This window comes from Myodes glareolus, chromosome 27 (genome assembly GCF_982192425.1).
Source record: "Myodes glareolus chromosome 27, mMyoGla1.1, whole genome shotgun sequence".
In the NCBI taxonomy this organism is placed as follows: Eukaryota; Metazoa; Chordata; class Mammalia; order Rodentia; family Cricetidae; genus Myodes; species Myodes glareolus.
Window position 1 is genome coordinate 43,164,146 of NC_142052.1, and position 20,719 is coordinate 43,184,864.

At 48.1% G+C, this 20,719-nt stretch overlaps 1 protein-coding gene across 1 annotated transcript in view; it reads left to right on the forward strand.

Moving 5' to 3' along the window:
* LOC146889409 (aldehyde oxidase 4) overlaps positions 1 to 19,769 on the forward strand; it is a 57,462-nt gene extending 37,693 nt beyond the window's left edge. Inside the window, exons 20-35 of the mRNA XM_087902481.1 lie at positions 507 to 603; positions 3,143 to 3,267; positions 5,566 to 5,699; positions 6,701 to 6,788; positions 7,067 to 7,153; positions 7,319 to 7,510; positions 8,545 to 8,772; positions 9,792 to 9,887; positions 11,739 to 11,867; positions 13,330 to 13,404; positions 14,755 to 14,807; positions 15,236 to 15,350; positions 15,520 to 15,585; positions 16,212 to 16,397; positions 18,175 to 18,342; positions 19,326 to 19,769. Coding sequence (XP_087758607.1) covers positions 507 to 603; positions 3,143 to 3,267; positions 5,566 to 5,699; positions 6,701 to 6,788; positions 7,067 to 7,153; positions 7,319 to 7,510; positions 8,545 to 8,772; positions 9,792 to 9,887; positions 11,739 to 11,867; positions 13,330 to 13,404; positions 14,755 to 14,807; positions 15,236 to 15,350; positions 15,520 to 15,585; positions 16,212 to 16,397; positions 18,175 to 18,342; positions 19,326 to 19,379 — 1,893 coding nt within the window. The 3' untranslated portion in view covers positions 19,380 to 19,769. The remainder of the gene's footprint in view (positions 1 to 506; positions 604 to 3,142; positions 3,268 to 5,565; positions 5,700 to 6,700; positions 6,789 to 7,066; positions 7,154 to 7,318; positions 7,511 to 8,544; positions 8,773 to 9,791; positions 9,888 to 11,738; positions 11,868 to 13,329; positions 13,405 to 14,754; positions 14,808 to 15,235; positions 15,351 to 15,519; positions 15,586 to 16,211; positions 16,398 to 18,174; positions 18,343 to 19,325) is intronic.
* The last annotated feature ends 950 nt before the right edge of the window (positions 19,770 to 20,719 follow it).

The window sequence follows — 20,719 nt, forward strand, 5'->3', positions numbered from 1 at the left end:
ATTGTCTCTGCCCCCGTCCATTGTTTCTTCGCAAAAAACCCCCATCCCAGCCAGCATTGATTCATTCTCACTCTGGCCCCTCATTTTTGAAGAACCATTGACTTAAAATGACTCAGGATTCAATTCAAATCATCCATTCTAGGCCATCCTGGAACATTCCAAGTTTTACCTGCCCTCTTCTTGACCCCTCTTTGCTCAGCCATAAACTCTCCTTGCCCCAGAGTCGACCCCTTAGTTGTTAAACCACCTCAGAGAGTCAGTCAGCAATCTGAAAGTGGGACCATGTTTAACATACCCTTGTACTCCCCTCTGCTCTCCTCAGAAGCCATTAGCAACGAATCACTAGAGTCCGCAAACACGTCTAAATCCGTTTCTGAAGACTCAGCTCCATGGCAGCCTCCAGTCTTCGTGTGTAAAGCTCTGACCGAGTGTGAAATTCAGATAGGAACAAATGGTTCATTAGGATAAAAAAAATGACTTTATTTCGGTTTCATCTTCCACTGCAGCAAGCCCTAGAACACAATTCCTTTCTGTCTTCTGAGAAAAAAATTGAGCAAGGAAATGTGGAATATGCCTTCGAACACGTGGACCAAGTCATTGAAGGTACGTATGGCAATCAGCAGCCAGGAAGAGGAGGCAGCTGCTGAAGCAGGAAGCTCGTCTGGCTTGAGAAAACTGAAACCCTGTCATTGTTAAACAGAACCTAAAATGACAATCAGGTCCTAACTGTATGCATTTTACATAGATACAGAGCTGCGTAAATACTTAATGCATCAACATACACTATATTTCCAGTGCCCAGAAACCACACACACACATAATAAAAACTGAATAAAATGTTCAAAATATGCTACACTAGCACAGAGGTCATTTTTAACTGACGGCAACAGAGAAAAAACAGACACAGGAAGAAACTACATTTCTCTATCCATCTAAAAGAAGGGCCTAAGGTTCCCTCTGCCGGCGGGTCCTCTCTCCTACTAGTAAGGGCAGAACACAAGACTTCTCCAGACTCTAACCTCACAGACAGGAAGGCCCTGGGGCAGCCTGCACAGCAACCTCACCAAGACAAGCCTTCCCTGCCATTAGGGTCCCCATATGCCCTTCTCCCCATCTTTTACCGTGTCCAGACGCTCAAAACTGCTGTTGTGTATTTATATATGTCTCCAGACATCTGTTTTCATTTATCAATATGGCAAATAAGCCTCCAGGCCTGACCACCTCTGGGATTTTGTTTTTATTTCTGTCAGTGCCCGTCTCCCACCCCATTGCACGCCCAGGAAAAAAACTCCCGTAGGGGAAAAAGAGTCAGCAGAATGCATGTTTACAGTGAGGTTAGATTTAGCACGTGCATTCTGGAAGTAAAGTAGGGGAAGAGGGATTTTTTTTCTTTTAACAAGAAAGAGGATTTTTAATTGATTCTTTTAGTTAGTCTTTAAAATTATGGGTTTCGTTACGCTGTCCTTGCTTACGTTCTTAGTCCATCACCACGACTCTCCTGTCCATCCTTCTCTCCTCTCTGGCTTCCTCCCTTTCAGGGCGGGGAGAGTGTGCACAGGTGTGCCGGGTGTGTGTGTGTGTGTGTGTGTGTGTGTGTGTGTGTGTGTACATCCATCCTTCTCTCCTCTCTGGCTTCCTGGCTTCCTCCCTTTCAGGGTGGGGAGAGTGTGCACAGGTGTGCCGGGTGTGTGTGTGTGTGTGTGTGTGTGTACATCCATCCTTCTCTCCTCTCTGGCTTCCTGGCTTCCTCCCTTTCAGGGTGGGGAGAGTGTGCACAGGTGTGCCGGGTGTGTGTGTGTGTGTGTGTGTGTGTGTATACATCCATCCTTCCCTCCTCTCTGGCTTCCTCCCTTTCAGGGCGGGGAGAGTGTGTACAGGTGTGGTGTGTGTGTGTGTGTGTGTGTGTGTGTGTGTGTGTGTGTGTACATTGATCCTTTCCTCCTCTCTGGCTTCCTAGCTTTCAGGGTATGAAGGGTGTGCACACGTGTGTCGTGTGTGTGTGTGGGTGTGGGTGCGCATGTGTGTGTACACACGTGTGCATGCACGTGTAGTTAAATCTAAATTCTGCATGCGAGAGATCGCATGCTGTATTTTGTATTTACTCAGAGCAGCACCGCAGGACACACCCTCCACGGTCCTGACAAACGATTTTAAATAAACACCTCTCGACCTGTGACAAAGCTGCTGACTTACTTTAGCACAGAAGTCTCTTGGTTGGTTACAAAGTAAAAACGTTGTCTTTTAGTATTTACACTGAGGACAGATACATCTCCTAATGTGGTGCACAGCGTGATAAGATATGCTGAACCTAACTCAGTCATATGGCATTACTTCACCTGTGAATGTCACATGCCACAGGCATATGGCATTATCCCACCATGTCACCTAACTCAGGCATGTGGCATTATCTCACCATGTCACCTAACTCAGACATATGGCATTATCCCACCATGTCACCTAACTCAGGCATGTGACATTATCTCACCTGCGAATGTCACCTAACTCAGGTGGACAATCTTATTATTGTTGTTGTTTTGGCTGACTTATTTTTGCAGCCGAGAACATTGGGTTTAAAACTTTGGACAAATTCACCTACCAGGTTGACAACTGAGCCTAGATAGGTAGCCGGACTAGTCTCAAGTTCAGTATACAACAAGCCTTACCACCTCACTAAATAGATGGGAACCAAGACCAAGAGAGGCAAAGTGACTAACCCAGGCCCGCTCAACTGACTGGGCACAGACAGCAAAGGTCTTTTAACACAATGGTATTGATGCCCAGTTCCACAAGTTAGTGCAAATCACTTTTCCCCTTCTTCTTTGTTTTATTTTATGTGCATAGGTGTTTTACATACACGTATGTCTAAGCAACATGTGTGTGCCTGTGGCTGAAGGAGACAAAGCGGGAATAGGATCCTCTAAAGGAGGAGTTAGAGAGGGCCATGAGCCACCATGCTGAGTGCTGGGAACTGAACCAGGGTCCTTTGCGAGAACAGCCAGCACTCTTAAGCACTTAGCCATCTCTCCAGTCTCCTAATGCCAATCACTGCTCACAAACAAAACACTCGAAGAGCTCCCACGCCAGAAGAGCTCCCACGCCAGAACCTGTGTCTAAGGCGTTGTCCTGTGTGTTTGCTTTTCAGGTGAGATTCACGTGGAAGGCCAGGAACATTTCTACATGGAAACCCAAAGTATCCTGGCTATCCCGCAAGCTGAGGACAAAGAGATGGTGTTACACTTAGGAACACAGTTTCCAACCCACGTTCAGGTAACAGGGGCGCTGCAGAGACCCTGGGATAAGCGTCTCTGCACTCCTGTCTTTCAATTCCCCGCGTACTTGACACGGACTAAAATCCATAAACACGGGGCAGGTGCCTTTAAAAGTCATCAGAAAATCTTGCAACGTGCCAAGGTATACGACAAGGTCCGTCTTTCCCGGTCAAACACATAGCAGTGTAACAATCCCAGGGAAGTCAAGTCTGGGTGTCGTACCGGAACATGGGTCATGGTTCAGTTCATGGGTAAAGCAATTGCATCCTCAAAGCATTTGAGCTGGCTCAAAAGGCGGTACCTAAACTCTAGTCCTGCAATAGTGGTTGATACTGAAGCAACGGATCTACCCAGGGACTGAAGAAAACCTTCTGATGTCCTTTTCTAAAAATGGAGTCGTTGACCCTAGCGTAGTGCCAAGCCCAAGGGGATAGTTGAAGTTTCTATCAGAGAAAAGGACCATGAGACGCATTGCTGGGGCAAAGAGCTGAGGATTTTCTGGTAGCGTGCAGGGGAGCTGACTCCCAGTGTCCTGAAAAGGTGGCTGTGGTCCAGAAGGAAGCTATTGCAATGGAGAGGCGTGGCCTTGGCTCTGAGCACAGATGGGCCTGTGGCCTCCACGGTTTCCAGTTTTGAAGCAGGCAGAGGCAGCTTTACCCTCAAGCAGCTGGGTGAGCTCTTGACAGTGTCTGGGCATCAATATCCCTTCTTGTACATTGCAGAAAGTAATCAAGGTCACTTCTGATGTCCCCGGTGGTAGCTCTGGGACCACAAAGGTCACGATCACCATTGTCATCTACCACGGAGACCCTCCTGGCTACACTTAGTCAGTTCCACAGCAGCGGGCATGCTCATAGACACTAGCCACTGGCTGCCATAGTCCAGGCAGCAACAAAACCATCCCAAGAGAGGATCTGAGTGAGCATTTGGACAAAGAAACTATATAAATGATTAGTAAACCTAAGATGTCCACCGTCATCAGCGACCAAGGAAATCCAAATCACAGCCACCCACTAGGATGGTTATGATTTAAAAAAAAAAAAGATGGCAGTGTTTGGAAGAATGCAGAGAGCAGAGAAATTGGAATATCCGTAAATTGCCAACAGACATGAAAAAAATAGCACATTTATATAGGCAGAGTTTTTCTGTATCCCAGCAGAAGTAACCAAGGTCACTTCTGATGTCCCGGGTTACTCCCAAATAACCACACAGAGACTTTTATTAACTATGAATGCTCAGCTAATAGCTTAGGTTTATTACTTAAATTAACCCATTTCTATTAATCTATGTGCTGTCCCGAGGCTCACCTACCTCATGTACATCCTTCCCTTCCTGCTCGCTCTGCTTCTCACGGGATCTCCTCAGACTCCACCCTTCTTCCCAGCATTCTCTCTGCCCTGAAAAATCCCTCCTAGCTATCAACCAGTGAGCTTTTTATTAACCAGTGAGGGTAACACATATTTACAGTGCCCAAAGATTACCCCACAGCACATTTGCCTTGGAACACAGTTCAGCAGTCTCTCAGGATGCCGGAAAGAGAGTGGCCTTGTAACCCAGCAGTTCCATGACTAAGTATGCAGCCAAGAGGAGTAAAAGCATGCCCGTGAAGACAGACACATCTAACACCTTGCGTGCTAATTTAAACATTTTTAATTTTAAAGATTTAGACACACGTTCACAACAGCTTTACTTACGAGAGTCTAAACTGGAAACGACCCAATGTCCATTAACTAATGACAAGGAAAAAACTATTTATATCCCGTACAGTGGAATATTATTCATCCATAAAAAGCAAGATGCTAAGTGAAAGAAATCAGTCATGGGCTGGAGAGATGGCTCAGTGGTTAAGAGCATCGCCTGCTCTACCAAAGGTTCTGAGTTCAATTCCTGGCAACCACATGGTGGCTCACAACCATCTGTCATGAGGTCTGGTGTCCTCTTGTGGCCTGCAGACACACACACAGAACATTGTATACATAATAAATAGATAAATAAATTTAAAAAAAGAGAAATCAGTCCCAAAGACCACATACTGTCTAGCTCTGCTGAGTGACCTGTCTGTAGAGACAGGACACAGTCTCCAGGCTGCCGGGTACTGAGAGATTAACAGGAAATAAGGAGTGACTACCTGATGGGCCGAGGTTTCTTTGGGTATGCTGGAATTTCTGGACGAGACTATGGTGGCTCCAATTGTATCAGCGGAGGTGTTGTTTGGACTGGAGCATCCCAACAGCACACACGCAAGAAGGCAAACCATGGACTTACACTTAGGTGGCCGCGGGGCTCTCTCTTGCAGGAATACGTGTCTGCAGTGTTAAAGGTCCCGAGGAGTAGAATTGCCTGCTACATGAAAAGAGCCGGAGGAGCATTTGGAGGCAAAGTGACCAAGCCCGCTCTACTGGGAGGTGTAGCTGCTGTGGCCGCCAACAAGTAAGCTGTCCAGGAACCTCTGTAGCGTCAGCAATCTTAGTTGCGTGAGCCCTTCCAACCCCACACCCCACCTCTTGTCTCAGCCTGCAGCTCAGCTGAAGTTGTGGGATGAACAGTTAGACCCCCAGCCCTACAGCCCTTGTTCTGAAGCCAGCTGCAGGCTGAGGCCGGGGCTGTGTTCTCATAGCTTCTGCCCCTCTAATTAGAAAACAAACCCTGGCGCTGGTCTGTCTGGGAAACATTGTAACTACCAACGGCAACCAAGATAGCACCCACCCAGGCGAACTCACAGGCTGCTGATACAGAAGGAGAAATCTGTGAGAATCTTCGCTAGTTTGTACTCTCCGGCTATAGAGAGGGTCTCCTCCAATGAACACAGCAGCTTGGCTGGAGCTGGAAGCCAGAGTCCTGAATGGACACTTTACAAGACGGGTCACTGGCCGCTCCAGAACAATAGACCTCCACTTTTAGCCTCAGCAATCCCCTCACAGCCATGTGTGAATGCCCCCATTATTATCTGAAAGTGACATTCAGAACAAAACGTTTTTATGCACACACCTGCAAAATGATCGTGGGACTCATTCCTATAACATGCAAACTAGCCAGGCGCTTTAATTCCAGAATTTAAGGAGCAGAGACAGAAGCAAGAAACAGGTGGATCTCTGAGAGTTCCAGGCTAGCAGGGCTGTGTAATAAAACCCTGCCTCAAGAAAGAAAAAGGAAACCAGGCGGCGGTGGTGAAAAAAAAAAAAGGAGTGAAGGAAACAGGAATAACTTATAACCAAATATTGTATTATCATACTATGCAAATATTCAGTTGACTAAACCAGAATAATTGTTTTAATTTCAATCTGCCCACTATTTCCAAAATGTCATCTAGGACATGTTACTATCCGTGTAAAACCACTGAACTAATTACTTCAAGACTCTTTCTCCTCCCCATCTTGTGCGTCTACAACTTGATGGAGGACGAGGCTTTGTAACGGAGTCATTTCTCACAGGACTGGCCGCCCAATCCGCTTTATCCTAGAGCGGAGCGCTGACATGCTGATAACGGCTGGCCGACACCCGCTCCTGGGGAAATACAAAGTGAGTGAGACCCACAAACTCAGCAGTCTGCCCAAGAACCTGTCCTCTGCCAAGCGACCCACGTTAAAGACTGTGCCTGGATTGGAGTGCTACCTAAAACAGGCAGACCCTCCTGAGCTTCGTTAGGATAATGTTTCTCTGGCGATTGTCACAGCTGATTGTCAGCACGGGCCTAAGCACAGGCTGACAACTATGGCCAGGGGGGTGTCTGTGCCCGGCACAGTGTGGCTGCCGGGAAAGACTGCTGAGAAAGTTGTCTTCCTGGTACCCCTTTGCAGATCGGGTTCATGAATAACGGGGAGATCAAGGCTGCTGACGTGGAGTATTACATCAATGGAGGATGCACCCCTGATGAGTCTGAGATGGTAAATACGCCTTCCCGGCGGAGCCCGTGGTCCTTACCTTAGCTGCACAAACCCTTGTCTTACAGCTAACCCGTTCTGCAAAGGGTTTGAGCTGAAGATAAAGTTCAAGTCACTGGCTTGAGGTCTCGATGACAGAGGAAACGTTACATTTTTGTTTCAATCCAGGTGATAGAGTTCATTGTGCTGAAATCTGAAAATGCATATTCGATCCCAAATTTCCGGTGCCGGGGCAGGGCTTGCAAAACTAATTTACCGTCTAACACAGCCTTCCGAGGATTCGGTTTCCCTCAGGCGACGGTGGTAGTCGAAGCATACATAACCGAGGTGGCATCCAAATGTAACCTACTCCCCGAAGAGGTGAGCGATTGGAACCCTGCTAGTAAACCACTGGAGATACCACACAGGCTTTATCTTGAGTTCCTCCAATCTCTATGTATAGTTACAAGAAAATGCAACACATTGTTCATGATCAGTTAACACGTTCTACTGTAGTAGGGTCAAAACCTGTAGCTTCAAGCAATGACACTCTTTCTTTTGGTTCCATGAATTGCTTGAGCGCTCTTCTGGTCTGGACCAGCTCACTGGATGCTCAGTGGTTCGAAATGGCTTTATTGACATTTCTGATGAGTGTTTGACCGGCTTATCTGACTGTGACTTATTTGAGAAGTGTGTTCCCCAGTCTCTCATCCTTCACTCAGCTAGCCCAGACATTCTCATGGAGGGAGGGGTATTGCAGAGTTCCCAAGGGCTTCAGGTAAGTGACATGCCTTAAGCCACAAACACTTCACAAGCCTCTGTCTACATCACTATGTATGGTCCCATCCTGCCAAAGTCAGTCCAGAGTCCGTGTGAAACTCTACCAGAAATGGAGGAGGAGGACCGCTGTCTTTTGTGTAACATCCGGCCACAGTTGAAGGCTTTGAAGGGAGACAGAGACATAACTCAGTGGAGGAGGTCCAGTCTGGCATGCGCAAGACTCTAAAGAGGTCAAGTAGGAATAATTGGGAGTAATTAAGACTTAAATTAGAACCTGGAGCACATGAAATATTCATTGGTAGTCTCTGTTGGCTTTTTTATTGTTGTTATTGTTAACATATACATTTGCATATTTATATACTTGGGTTTTTTGGGGGTTTTTTTTAGCTTTTTGCTTTTTGTTTGTTTGGTTTGGTTTTTTTTGTGACAGTGCTTCTCCATGTAGCCCTGGCTGTCCTGGAACTCATTTGGTAGACCAGGCTGGCCTTGAACTCACAGAGATCCACCTGCCTCTGTCTCCCTAGTGCTGGGATTAAAGGTGTGCGCAGCCACTGCCTGACTCTTGAGGGGTTTTTAGACAGACTTTCTCCATATCAGACATGTAACAAAAACGCATGCATGTTCTCACCTTGTAGGTTAAAGAAATAAACATGTACAAGCGAACTAGCAAGACAGCCTATAAGCAGACATTTAACCCAGAGCCCTTGCGAAGATGCTGGAAGGAATGTCTGGAGAAGTCCTCGTTCTATGCTAGGAAGCAGGCTGCAGAAGAATTTAACAAAAAGAATTATTGGAAGAAGAGGGGGCTTGCTGTCATCCCCATGAAGTACAGCATTGGGATGCCTGTGGCCTTCTACAATCAGGTAAGATGCAACAGCTGTGTTCTCCACAAACTCCGTCTCCAAACGCCTGGCTCTCTGAAAAGCGCTCATGCACAAGGAAGGGAATAATAAGCAACTGTGCTGTCCCTCACCAGAGACAAAGAAATGAAGGGCAGTTAGTTCCCTTTAGCGGGAGAGAGCAGGGACAAGGGCTGGGCCCATGGATATTGGGACAGACTTTTGGGATGCAGTATACAGGGCCTCGGAAAGCATCCATGGTAAGGTCCTGTCGGAGAGATCCATTGAGGAGCCACACCCCAACATGAGTACTGGAACGTCAGGCCAAGTTTCAACAGTGAACTCAGATAAACAAAAAGATCCCTTTCTTGCCTTCTCTCTAGTTTCACCGTGACTGGCTTCTCATGGAGTTCAAGTTCTAACTTGATCTTTTGCTTTCAACCCCCATTAACACTTTATCATATGCTAGGCACCTGGGTTTGGCCAACAATCCCCCTCTCTAGGCCTCTAGTCCCCCATGTACAAAGTAAAGAATGCCAATCAATGGGTCCCCAACCTGACCATCATTAACATCACGTGGGAGCTCGTTAAATCTGGGTATGCAGGCTACACTGCCAATTGTGGCTGGGCAGGACTAACTATCTTGGGAGACATGCTCCTCCCCCACTATGAAGCCTTTGGGAAGCAGAAAACATCTCCAGGTCCTCCGGCACTCCAGAAGGAGTGTGTCTGGAAATTTACTCGTCTGGGTTCTAGTTGGGCATGTCAAGTTAAAGAGGGAACAGTGAAGCATGATCCAGGTTGAGGCCCTGAAGAGACAGGTGCTGAAGACGGAGGGAGGGGAACGCACACATTCACACACCTAGGGTTGATGGTTTCCGAACCAGGGTGTCTTGCAAGGGATTGTCTACAGCTCTCTTATCCGCAATGAGAGACAGAGGCTGGTTAAACCAAAGGAAGTGGTTCATCCAGCAACCTCGGGTAAACCCACAGCATTTGGCTCTTCTGGGTTTCCAAACTGGTGTGATGGTTGTTTCTCCCAGGCTGCCGCTCTGGTCCACATCTACTTGGACGGCTCGGTTCTGCTGACCCACGGGGGCTGTGAGCTGGGACAAGGCCTGTACACCAAAATGATTCAGGTGAGACAAGCCTTTGTTCTCTCTCTATCGTGAAGGGTATTGAATTGTGCCGGCACCAGGCCAGTTATTCCCATGTTGAGTCAGAGAGAGCCCACACACTACACACACAAGCCAATTGTAAGACTCATTCCATTCTGTCTTGCAGGAATGCAAAAATGCGAGGGTATGAGGGAAAGGAGCTAAAACAGGAAATTTGATATCATTCTTCCTGCATTAAAAGAATTGAGTCCGTGGGTCTTTTGAGGGGGGAATATCAGTCTCCAAAGATAAAACTTTTTAAATTGGTGGCGACTACTCGAGCAATAAGGTGTTTGTTCAGATCCTCCATTAACAAGGACTGCTTCGCCTGGTGAAAACCTCAGCTCTTGAGAGCTCACCCTCTGTGAGGCTGAAACCTGAGCTTGCTGAAGGCACTGCTGCCAATATGCTTGGAGGTTTGGGCAAGCCACACACCTTCTATTGTGAAGTGAGTGGTGGGGGAAGGGGGAGGAAGAGTCTGCACCCTACTTAGGCATTCACAGGGCTGGCCACTGTCTCACAGATAACTCAAAGCATCTCTCTATGAGATCATCGCAGTGGGAAGCTTTCCTTTCTTTGCCTTAACGTGAGACAGCAATTGTTGGGCATGACATTTGAATTAGACGTGTATATAGTAGGTGGAGGGGGCACAAACGGTCACACAGCGTAAAGGCGTGTGTGCGAAGACCCGCACACCCACAGTTTTGATGTTCACCTAAACCACTGACTTTCTGACATTGTGTGTGTGAGTGTATATGAGTGTGTGGGAGAGAGAGAGTGTATGTGTGAGTGCATATGAGTGTGTGTAAGCATATGAATGAGAGTGTATGTGTGAGTGTATATGTGTGAGCATGTATGTGAGTGTTTATGTATGTGAGTGTGTGTGCGAGTGTATATGAGTGTGTGTAAGCATATGTATGAGAGTACTGTGTGAGTGTATATGTGTGAGCATGTATGTGAGTGTTTATGTATGTGAGTGTGTGTGCAAGTGTATATGAGTATGTGTAAGCATATGTATGAGAGTGTATATGAGTGTGTGTGACTGTATATGTGTGTGTTTATGTGTGTGAGCGTGTGTGAGAGTGTATATTAGTGTGTGTAAGCGTATGTATGAGTGTGAGTGTATGTGTGAGTGTATATGTGTGTATGAAAGTGTATATGTCTGTGAGCGTGTATATATGTGTGAGTATATATGTGTGTGAGTGTATATGTGAAAGAGTGTATGTGAGTGTGTGCGAGTCATTTTGCCAGCCCTAAAACATGGTCGGTTGGTTGATAGGTCGGTCGGTTGGTTTCTAATGTGTATGAAAAAAATGCTCATCAATAAGAAACAACTTCTCCGTGAGAAATAGAGAGAAGACAAATTAATTCCTTTAAAATAAACATGATTTGATAAGGTTTTTAGAACTAGAAAAACACACTGCGTGCCAGGATCCTCTCTGGCCGCCGTACTTCCTTACGAGTCCTTTTTAAGTGAAGTGTCTGTGAAGTGTCTCTGAGGACAGCACCCTGCTAACTCATCTGTAGATAAGCAGGAGGAGGCCCAGAGCTTCACACCAGCCTCCTCGTGCCCCCTAAACCCCGCATGCTATGGCCATACCATTGCATGGCTTCCACAGAGCAAGCACCCAAGGAGGCACAGAAAAACTCTTTAGTTAACATTCGTCTCAGAAGAGGAGTTTGTCCTTGACAGTGCCATTTAAGACCGAGACTCGGTGTCTTGTAGCAGGGCAGCCAGGCTTCGAGCTCTGCTCTAGGAAGAATGTCAGCTTTTCGCTTGGAAGAGGGTTTCAGGTCAATAGAGTAAACGCTATTTTGTTCTTCCTCCGGCAGGTGGCTAGTCGCGAGCTCAACATCCCACAGTCATACGTGCACCTGTCCGAAACCAGCACCATCACGGTGCCCAACGCTGTCTTCACCGCGGGGTCCTTGGGGACAGACACCAACGGGAAGGCCGTCCAGGTGATTTTTCTTTCAGTTTCTCAACCACCAAGCACAGCGGTGAGGGGGCCTCGCTACACTTGTTCTTTGGGATTAAAGGCGTGTGCCGCCACCACCCGGCGCCGTTACATGGGGCGTTCTTCTATGGGGGAAGTGACGAGCGGCCGAGTTCTAGTCCACTCAGCAGATTCTGGCAGAACCGAGGCTCCGTGTCGAGGTTTCTGGAGCTGTTTGGTGCTCCCTCTGCGTGGGCTGTTGACCACGACCCGTGTTTTGTCTCAACAGCTTCCCTTTGTCTTGTGCCGGAATCCCTCTTGCCCCAGGACAACAGGGCAATGCAGGGAGGTCCCATTTCGGCTTCATGAAGAGTTTGGGCCAAAAACTTGATCTCTTTAGGAACCCATTTCCTTTTCTGGAAAACTGAGACTACAAATGTCACCTCCAGCAGAGAACTGTTAGTGACTACAGCTGTGACCTCCTCCCTTTCTACTCCCAAACTCTAGAAAAGCACCCTCAAAGACCATCTCTACAGAATAACCATACCTGAATGGAAAGGGGTGTTTCCAGACTGCCCGGTGCTGGGCAGTGGTGGCGTGCGCCTTTAATCCCAGCACTTGGGAGGCAAAGGCAGGTGGATCTCTGTGAGTTCAAGGCCAGCCTGGTCTACAAGAGCTAGTTCCAGGACAGGCTCCGAAGCCACAGAGAAACCCTGTCTCGAAAAACCAAAACCAAACCAAACCAAACCAGACTGCCCAGTGTCTCCGTGTATCGTGGGAACCGTGGCTTTCCGGAATATGCTCCTCAGGACAGGGACTCCGGAAAGTGTTGTGGGTGTAAAAGAAAAAGCGAAGGTTCTCTGGTCACTGCGTTGGGATAAAGTTTCACTCCCATCCCAGTCAAAGAGGCCTAGGATGCCTGCCTGCACATTAAAGGCTCTGATAGGTCCTACAGTCCACACGCCTATTAACAGTGTCTGGCTGCTCTCCCTAAGCTTGTTTAACCATAAAACCATTTTAATTAGTATTATCCTTCTTAATAGCTATGGAATCAATGCCCTGGGAAATTCCAGTTTTGCTAAGACGGTGTAGGTTACCTCTTTCATTTTGTACCTTTCATTCTGACATAAATGTAGGCGTTGTGTGGTTATGATCAGATCATCCTTGACACTAAATTAAGTTCTTCCTCTGGAGCCCAGAGCTACAAACTGCGCGGCAGAAGTCCTTCCACACCCCATCTGCCTCCGCTGGCTCGGACAGAAATGCAGCCAGCAGGTGTGGAGGGGCTCTGAGCAGGGAGGGCTAGCAGCTGCCACGGGACTTTTTCCTCCTGAAGACAGTCCACATGTTGCTCACGTATAAGAAATCCCACAGGAGACAGGAACAAGTCTGTGAAACAACCACTATTAAAACCTCCCCGAATCACCGAAATTTTCCTGTTCTGTGTGCTTTCAATTTCTAACGTCCTCTAAACGCTCCCTCTTCAGAACGCCTGCCAAATTCTCCTGGACCGCCTCCGTCCCATCATCAGGAAAAACCCTAAGGGGAAATGGAAGGAGTGGGTGAGTGTCCTCTTCACGACCCCCAACCAGGAAAGAGCAAGGCCACGCACGTGGGTCAAAGTCCCCAATGCATGCATGGGGGGGAGGGGGCGGGGAACAGCGCCTGTCAGGGGCTTAGCGTTTTCTTCCACTTTTTCAGAATGATAGGAGGGATAAGAGGTATGCCTGTTCACTGACATCTGACCTCATTCCAGAGCCAGCGCTTCACAAAGCAGCACAAGGTCAACCCCACTGGGCTGCTCGCCTATGCCACAGGACTGGCTACAGGGCAAGCCCTGGATAGTGGGGAGTATAGCATTCTTTTTTTTTTTAAGGATTTATTTATTTATTATGTGTGCAGTGTTCTGTCTGCATGTACACCTGCAGGCCAGAAGAGGACACCAGATCCCATTACAGATGGGTGTGAGCCACTGTGTGGTTGCTGGGAATTGAACTCAGAACCTTTGGAAGAGCAGCCAGTGCCCTTAACCTCTGAGCCACCTCTCCAGTCCCGAGTATAACATTCTTAAGACCAAAAGATTGGTCTTAGAGTTGGGCAGTGGTTAAGAGCATTGACTGCTCTTACAGAGGATCTGGGTTCAGTTCCCAGCACCCACATGGCTGCTCACAGCCATCTGTAACTCCAGTTCCAGAGGAACTGACTCCCTCTTCTGGCCTCCAGGGGTACTGCATGCATGCAGTGCACATACCTGCAGACAAAACACAGATAGATAGATGATAGATAGATAGATAGATAGATAGATAGACAGATACATACATGCATACATAGTTGATAGGTAGGTAGATAGACAGATACATGCATACATAGTTGATAGATAGACAGATAGATAGATAGATAGATAGATAGATAGATAGATAGATGATAGATACAGATATATAGATATAGATAGACAGATGAGACAGATGATTCTACTTTTAATAGTTACATTAGAAGCACCACCATCAATTATCCCCTACACAGCTCTTCAGCAGAGACCATTTAGTGGACAATTGATCACATCAACAACCGAGTAAGAAACAATGATACTGCACACACGCATGCCTGCATTCACCCACTCTGTGCATGCCCATGTACCTAAGCACAGCCTAGACCCCTATCCAGAATGTGGAAGGTATGAAGTAGCTTCACGGTACGAACCAACACAGTGAGAGGCCCAGAGCGCAGCCAGCAGCCGCATCAAGCCCCTCCTCTATGAAGCACACCCTGTGCCTTGCACACAGGCTCAAATCACCCAGGGAGTAAATATGAATTACAGACATTTGTACAAGCCAGAAGCAAGCCCAATGTGAAAGGTGCTTTTGTTACCGTCCACAAACTTCTATTTCTTTGAGACGGATCTTCTTTTCCAGGTCGCAAAAGCCTTTGAAGAATCCATCAGCCTCTCGGCCACTGGATATTTCAAGTAATGGTGCTTTTATCTGACTTGTATGGTATTTGGGCAGCCATCGTGCGTGACTGGTATTAAGTCTATGGCTCATAGGATACTTTGAGTAGGAAAGGAAGGGAGAGGAAAGAAGGGGGGGCAACACAGAAGATCCTGCCATGGTAGCCATTACCAACTGAGAAGCTCCACAATTGTGGAGCTCCATCCTACACACCCATGGCCCAGCTCAGCACCAGCACACTGGACAGCCCAGTCAGACACCAGATCATCCGTCTCTTCAAAGTCTATCTCAAGCCCCGACTATCCAGTTCCTCAGGAGAAAAGGGAAGCAGGTCTCTAATTCCACGGCAGAGCCCTGAATCCCATCTGCCCTGTCACCCACAGCCACACCGCGAGCAGACCCCTAAGAGGAAAACGCCTTTGTTTCTTCTGTCTTCTCCTCACAGAGGTTACCAGACAAACATGGACTGGGAGAAGGAGGAAGGTGACGCTTACCCGTACTACGTCTACGGCGCAGCCTGCTCTGAGGTCGAAGTTGACTGCCTGACAGGCGCTCACAAGGTAGAACGATGGTGGGGGAGGGCACACAAACACTGGTGTCCTGACCACTGGAAATAACCAACTCGGCCTGCCGGGGACAGATACACAATCTTGGGTTTTTGTTTTCTGTTTTCTTAATCCCTTCTCAGTAAATAACATTGTCCGCTGTCTGTTTCCTCCCTGGGTGAAGCTCTTGAGGACCGACATCTTCATGGATGCTGCCTTCAGCATAAACCCTGCCCTGGATATTGGACAGGTATGTGACTCCAGGACACAACCAAAGGGACTTTGTCAATTCCATCTGTAGGAAGATTGTGAGTTTGGGGTCAGCCTGGGCTACATAGAAAACTGTATCCGAGAGAGAGAGAGAGAGAGAGAGAGAGAGAGAGAGAGAGAGAGAGAGAGAGAGAGAGAAAGGGAGGGAAGGGAGGGAAGGAGGAGAGGAAGGGAGGGAAGAAGGGACGGAAAGAGGGAGGGAGGGAGGGAGGGAGGGAGGAAGGGAGAGAGGGAGGGAGGGAGGGAGGGAGGGGCTTCAGAGAGGTGGCCACTGTTTGTGTGGAACTTGAAGGAGTTTTCCAGGTGAACAGGTTGAGGTGGCCAAGGTGAGAACAGTCAGGAGTACATGCAAACACATGTACAGACTTGGAGATGAGAGGAAATGTGCTAACAGGATTTGGGAGACCGAAGAGGCAATGTGAGGTCCCAAAGAATGAAGCCAGGCAAGATGGCAGCACCAGCTTCTTAGGGACACTTGGTCAAAGCTGCCGCGGAGCTGACTTCGAGGGTGACTTCCTGTGACTCAGAGAGCTCTGCTTTCATTCCCGCCAGAGCCTGTGTTCAGCCGATATCATAGATCTCACACCCACAAAACTGTACCCACAGGTGGAGGGAGCGTTCATCCAAGGCATGGGGTTCTACACCATAGAGGAGCTGAAATATTCCCCGGAAGGTGTGCTCCACTCTCGGGGTCCAGACGACTACAAGATCCCCACTGTCACCGAGATACCGGAAGAGTTGTACGTCTCTCTGGTGCACTCGCGAAACCCCATAGCCATCTACTCTTCCAAGGTAAGGATGGCGAGCTCCTGTTCGCTGGGGATCGCAAACCCCAGCGATTTTTGTCCTTAACAAAAATCCTACGACCGGGAAGTTTGTATCAAGGTTTGTGGCCCTGACGTCCCTCCCCATGGGCAGGCTTGGTTTCTCCCGTCCAACTCTCTCCGACTTACTGATGGTCAATCACCTGTACCCAGCTGTGTTGGGCTCCCTTCCGTGCCCTTTTCACACTGGACAAGGGTCTAATGGAAGAGCCTCATTTTAACTTAATCGCCCCTTCAAAGACCTTATCTCTAAACGCAGTCGCATTCCTAAGGACTGAGAGGCTGACCCTCCAATGAGTGTTTAAAGAGAGACAGAATTCAGCCCCTAACAGCCTCCTGTGTGAAGAGATCATGGAACAGACCTCTGAAGTTGCCTTCTCCTTTAACTCGTAAGTCCCCGAGGCAGAGGGGTGATCTCACAGACTCTTCAACACGAGTGGAGTCTTCACCCCGAAACACGAAACAACCCAGAATCCAGTGAGGCCTGCGGAGAAGTCTCTGGGTGTCATGGTCCACTAGGCTGCGGTCATCAGCAAAGTCCAGCATCTCACAGCTCCCTCTTCTGCAGCCTCCACGCCTGTCCCGTAGAATCCCTCTCCCTGCAGCCTCTCTCACACCTTACAAACCGGGGAGGGCGCTCAGCTGACTCCACCCGGGCTCTTCGCTCTGCATGTCCACAGCCCCTGGTGCTCGAGGTGTTGCCCCATGCTTTAGCTCGCTCTCTCCAACACCAGGGCACCGGACACCCTCTTCCTGCCTCCGCAGACATCCTCAGACATGTGGCATGGCCACACACAGGCACACATACAGGTGCATAAAGAAAAATAATTTTTTAAGGCTCGCTGGTGAATCTTCGACACATAATGCCCTCACCCCGTTTGTTCAAACACACCCAGCGAGTGCCAAGGAGGCAGCATTAGAACAGGCAACTGCTTCACCATCTACTATGGTCATTCCATTTGGGTTTTGAGTTAAAGGCAAACAATCAGAGGGGGCCTAGGGGATAGCTCAGTGGTAGAGCACTTACCCAGCCAACGGGAGGCCCTCAGTTCTGCCGCCAACACCACAAGAGAAAAAAAATTAACCAAAAGACAGGTACCCTTGAAGGCACTGAGGGTGTGGTCTTCTGCACTCTACTAGGTAGGAAGGCATGTGTTTCTGGATGCCTGCTTCCCTGTTTGTGATGGCATTTTCACCAAGTGTCCTCACATGAACCCTCTTGTTTCAACAACTCAGATACACTCCTTCTGGGGAGTGATAAAGCCAGAGAAGAGGTGTGTGTGTGTGTGTCTGTGTGTGTGTGTGTGTCTGTGTGTGTGTGTCTGTATCTGTGTGTCTGTGTCTGTATCTGTGTGTCTGTGTGTGTGTCTGTGTATGTGTCTGTGTGTGTGTCTGTGTGTGTGTCTGTGTGTGTCTGTGTGTCTGTGTGTGTATGTGTGTGTATGTGTGTGTGTCTGTGTATGTGTCTGTGTGTGTGTCTGTGTATGTGTCTGTGTGTGTGTCTATGTGTCTGTGTGTGTGTCTATGTGTGTGTCTATGTGTGTGTCTGTGTGTCTACGTGTGTGTGTCTGTGTGTGTGTCTATGTGTGTGTGTGTGTCTCTGTGTGTGTCTGTGTGTGTCTGTGTGTGTGTCTGTGTGTGTGTCTGTGTGTCTGTGTGTCTCTGTGTGTGTGTGTGTGTGTGTGTGTGTGTAAACTAAACCTAACGCACCTTGCATTTCTAACTACTTCGTATGCTTTTCTCAGGGGTTGGGTGAGGCTGGAATGTTCCTGGGGTCCTCGGTCCTGTTTGCCATCTACGATGCGGTGGCGGCTGCCCGCAGGGAGAGAGGCTTGAGTGACACCTTCCCCATGAACAGCCCGGCGACACCTGAAGTGATTCGCATGAGCTGCACAGATCAGTTTACCGACATGGTAAGGGACGTCCGTAGGGTCCTCGCCCCATGGGTGGACTACAGTGTTCTGGATGTGGATATGGTTAACCGTGACGACATCACAGCCATGTCCCTCTTTCCCAATGGAAACTCCCCTCTGGCCTTCACTCACCACTTCCTGCATGCCTCCAAACGCCTTCAAGCGCTGGCTTGCTTCAGGCTCTAAAGAAAAAGGGCGCTCATAGCAAGGGGATGTGGCTGATTGCTTCTCTAAATATTTTATCAAAATGCAATTGATGTGTCCTTTCGATTACCTCACTTACAAGATCTCTGGTCCGCTCAATGACGCAGCAAGTATCTGTTAAGAAAACATATAGAACATATAGAAGTAATTGAAAGGAAATGACCAGGTTTCTAGGCACACCTTCCGTGCCTTGCTACCAGGTACCAGATAGGACACAGTTCCATTTGCCAGCTGCAAAAACTACACGCAGGACTGTCCCAGAAAACATATCTTCGTGGCCCTGTCGCCTGCAGCCCAAGTGAATCATGGGTATAAAATCCGATAGCACGGTGTGGTCTGGAGACTGCAATGCTGAACGTGGCTCCAGGTCGCCCCAAACATTAGAGATTTAGAGGGTAAGAGCTGGGGTGTGGCACAGCGGCAGAGCACACACTTAGCATTCAAGAGGCCCTGGATTCCATCCCCGACACCAAAAGCAAACAAAAAAGACAGGATCCAGGCACCTGTAATCCCCACGCTCTGGAAGCCGAGGCAGGAGGATCACAAATTCAAGACTAACCTAAATTATGCAGAAAACCTCAAAAATATAAGCACCTGTGTGAGATGTAAGAAGATAAACCTGTGACTGAATGGTTGAAGTAAATATGAAAAATTATATAACTTTGATAAAAAGAAAAATTGATATCAACTTAGTTCTGTTTTCAGATGCCTTCAGATCATAACATTTTTCGTGGGATAACACTTGCTAATAAGAACCTTCCGTGTTTTGGTCTTTTTAGATTCCCAGAGATGATCCTTCAACATTCACGCCTTGGTCCATCCATGTGTCTTAACCTCGCGCCTCTGAGGAAGTGAACAAACACGCAGCTGGTCCGCTAGCCTCGCATCGGAGCAGCACACATTGACCTGAGCTTGTCAAGCTTGATTTTCTACTTTTAATTATTCTCTGTGATTAGGTTATTGCATGGTTACATATTAGGGTGCAGGTTTTCACCAAACAGGGTTAACAAAGCTTAGAATCCAATTCTGAGCCAGGCGGTGGTGGCGCACGTGTTTAATCCCAGCATTTGGGAGGCAGCGACAGGCGGATCTCTGTGAGTTCAAGGCCAGCCGGGTCTACAAGAGGTAGTCCCAGGACAGGCGCCAAAGCTACAGAGAAACCCTGTCTCAAAAATAAATAAATAAATAAATAAATAAATAAATAAATAAAAATTTAAAAAAAATAATCAAATTCTGATTTAGTTTTTATTATCCTGGAAATCTACATCATAGAGGTTTTTAAACCTGCCAATGTTCCGTTAACCTGGGGTAGCTTAGGAGGGTCTCCTCACATTTTGTTCCAGACAAGCTTTGCTGAAAACCCAAGAAAACTACCCATCCCGAAACTCTGGGTTGGAGTCTCCCAAAACCAGCACACCCGAAAACCCTACTTTACAGTGTCCTCCATTTCCTGTGGGTGTGAACACTGTCACAAGGGCAAACCCTAAGCCTTTGGGGACTCTGGATGTGCGGGGGGGGGGGGGGGGGAGCCCTCTCTGGGCTCCTGGGAGTGGCTGAGAGCTGTGTCTGCATTCGGGCCCCCTCAGTGCAGATGTCTGCCTCCTGCATGTGCTCTGGTTTGAATGCCGCTTGTTTCCAAAGGTGGGCGCTGGGAGCTTAATCCTCAGTGTGGCCGTGTTGACTGAAAGATGCAGAATCTAATCGAAGCAAAGAGTCAGGGGATGGACGCTGAGAGGGAGGAATGGGGGCGTTCCCATGCCTGGCCCCTCCTCAGCTCTTGCTTCCACCCTGCCTGTATGAGCCCTTGTCAGCTATGAAGACAGAGAGGAGGTCCTCACCAGATGGGCAGTCATGTGACCTAGCCTTGCAACGAGGAGCCGGAATAAACCTCTTTTCTTCATGAAGCATCGCGCCTCTAATGCTTTGTCGTGACAACACGAAGCAGACGGAAAGAACCATCCGAATAACTACGCTCACCGTGAACTGTGTACGTGATAGAGCATCTCCCCGCCTAGAAGACCACACTGGGCTGAGCATCAGCCCAGGGTCACTCTTGTGTGGTTCTGGTTTGGGATTAACGGCTAAAGGGTGAAGTCAGAACCACCAAAATAACACAAATCCACAAAGTTCTTTATTTTTTTATTCTTTCCCCCCCCCCACACACACACACATA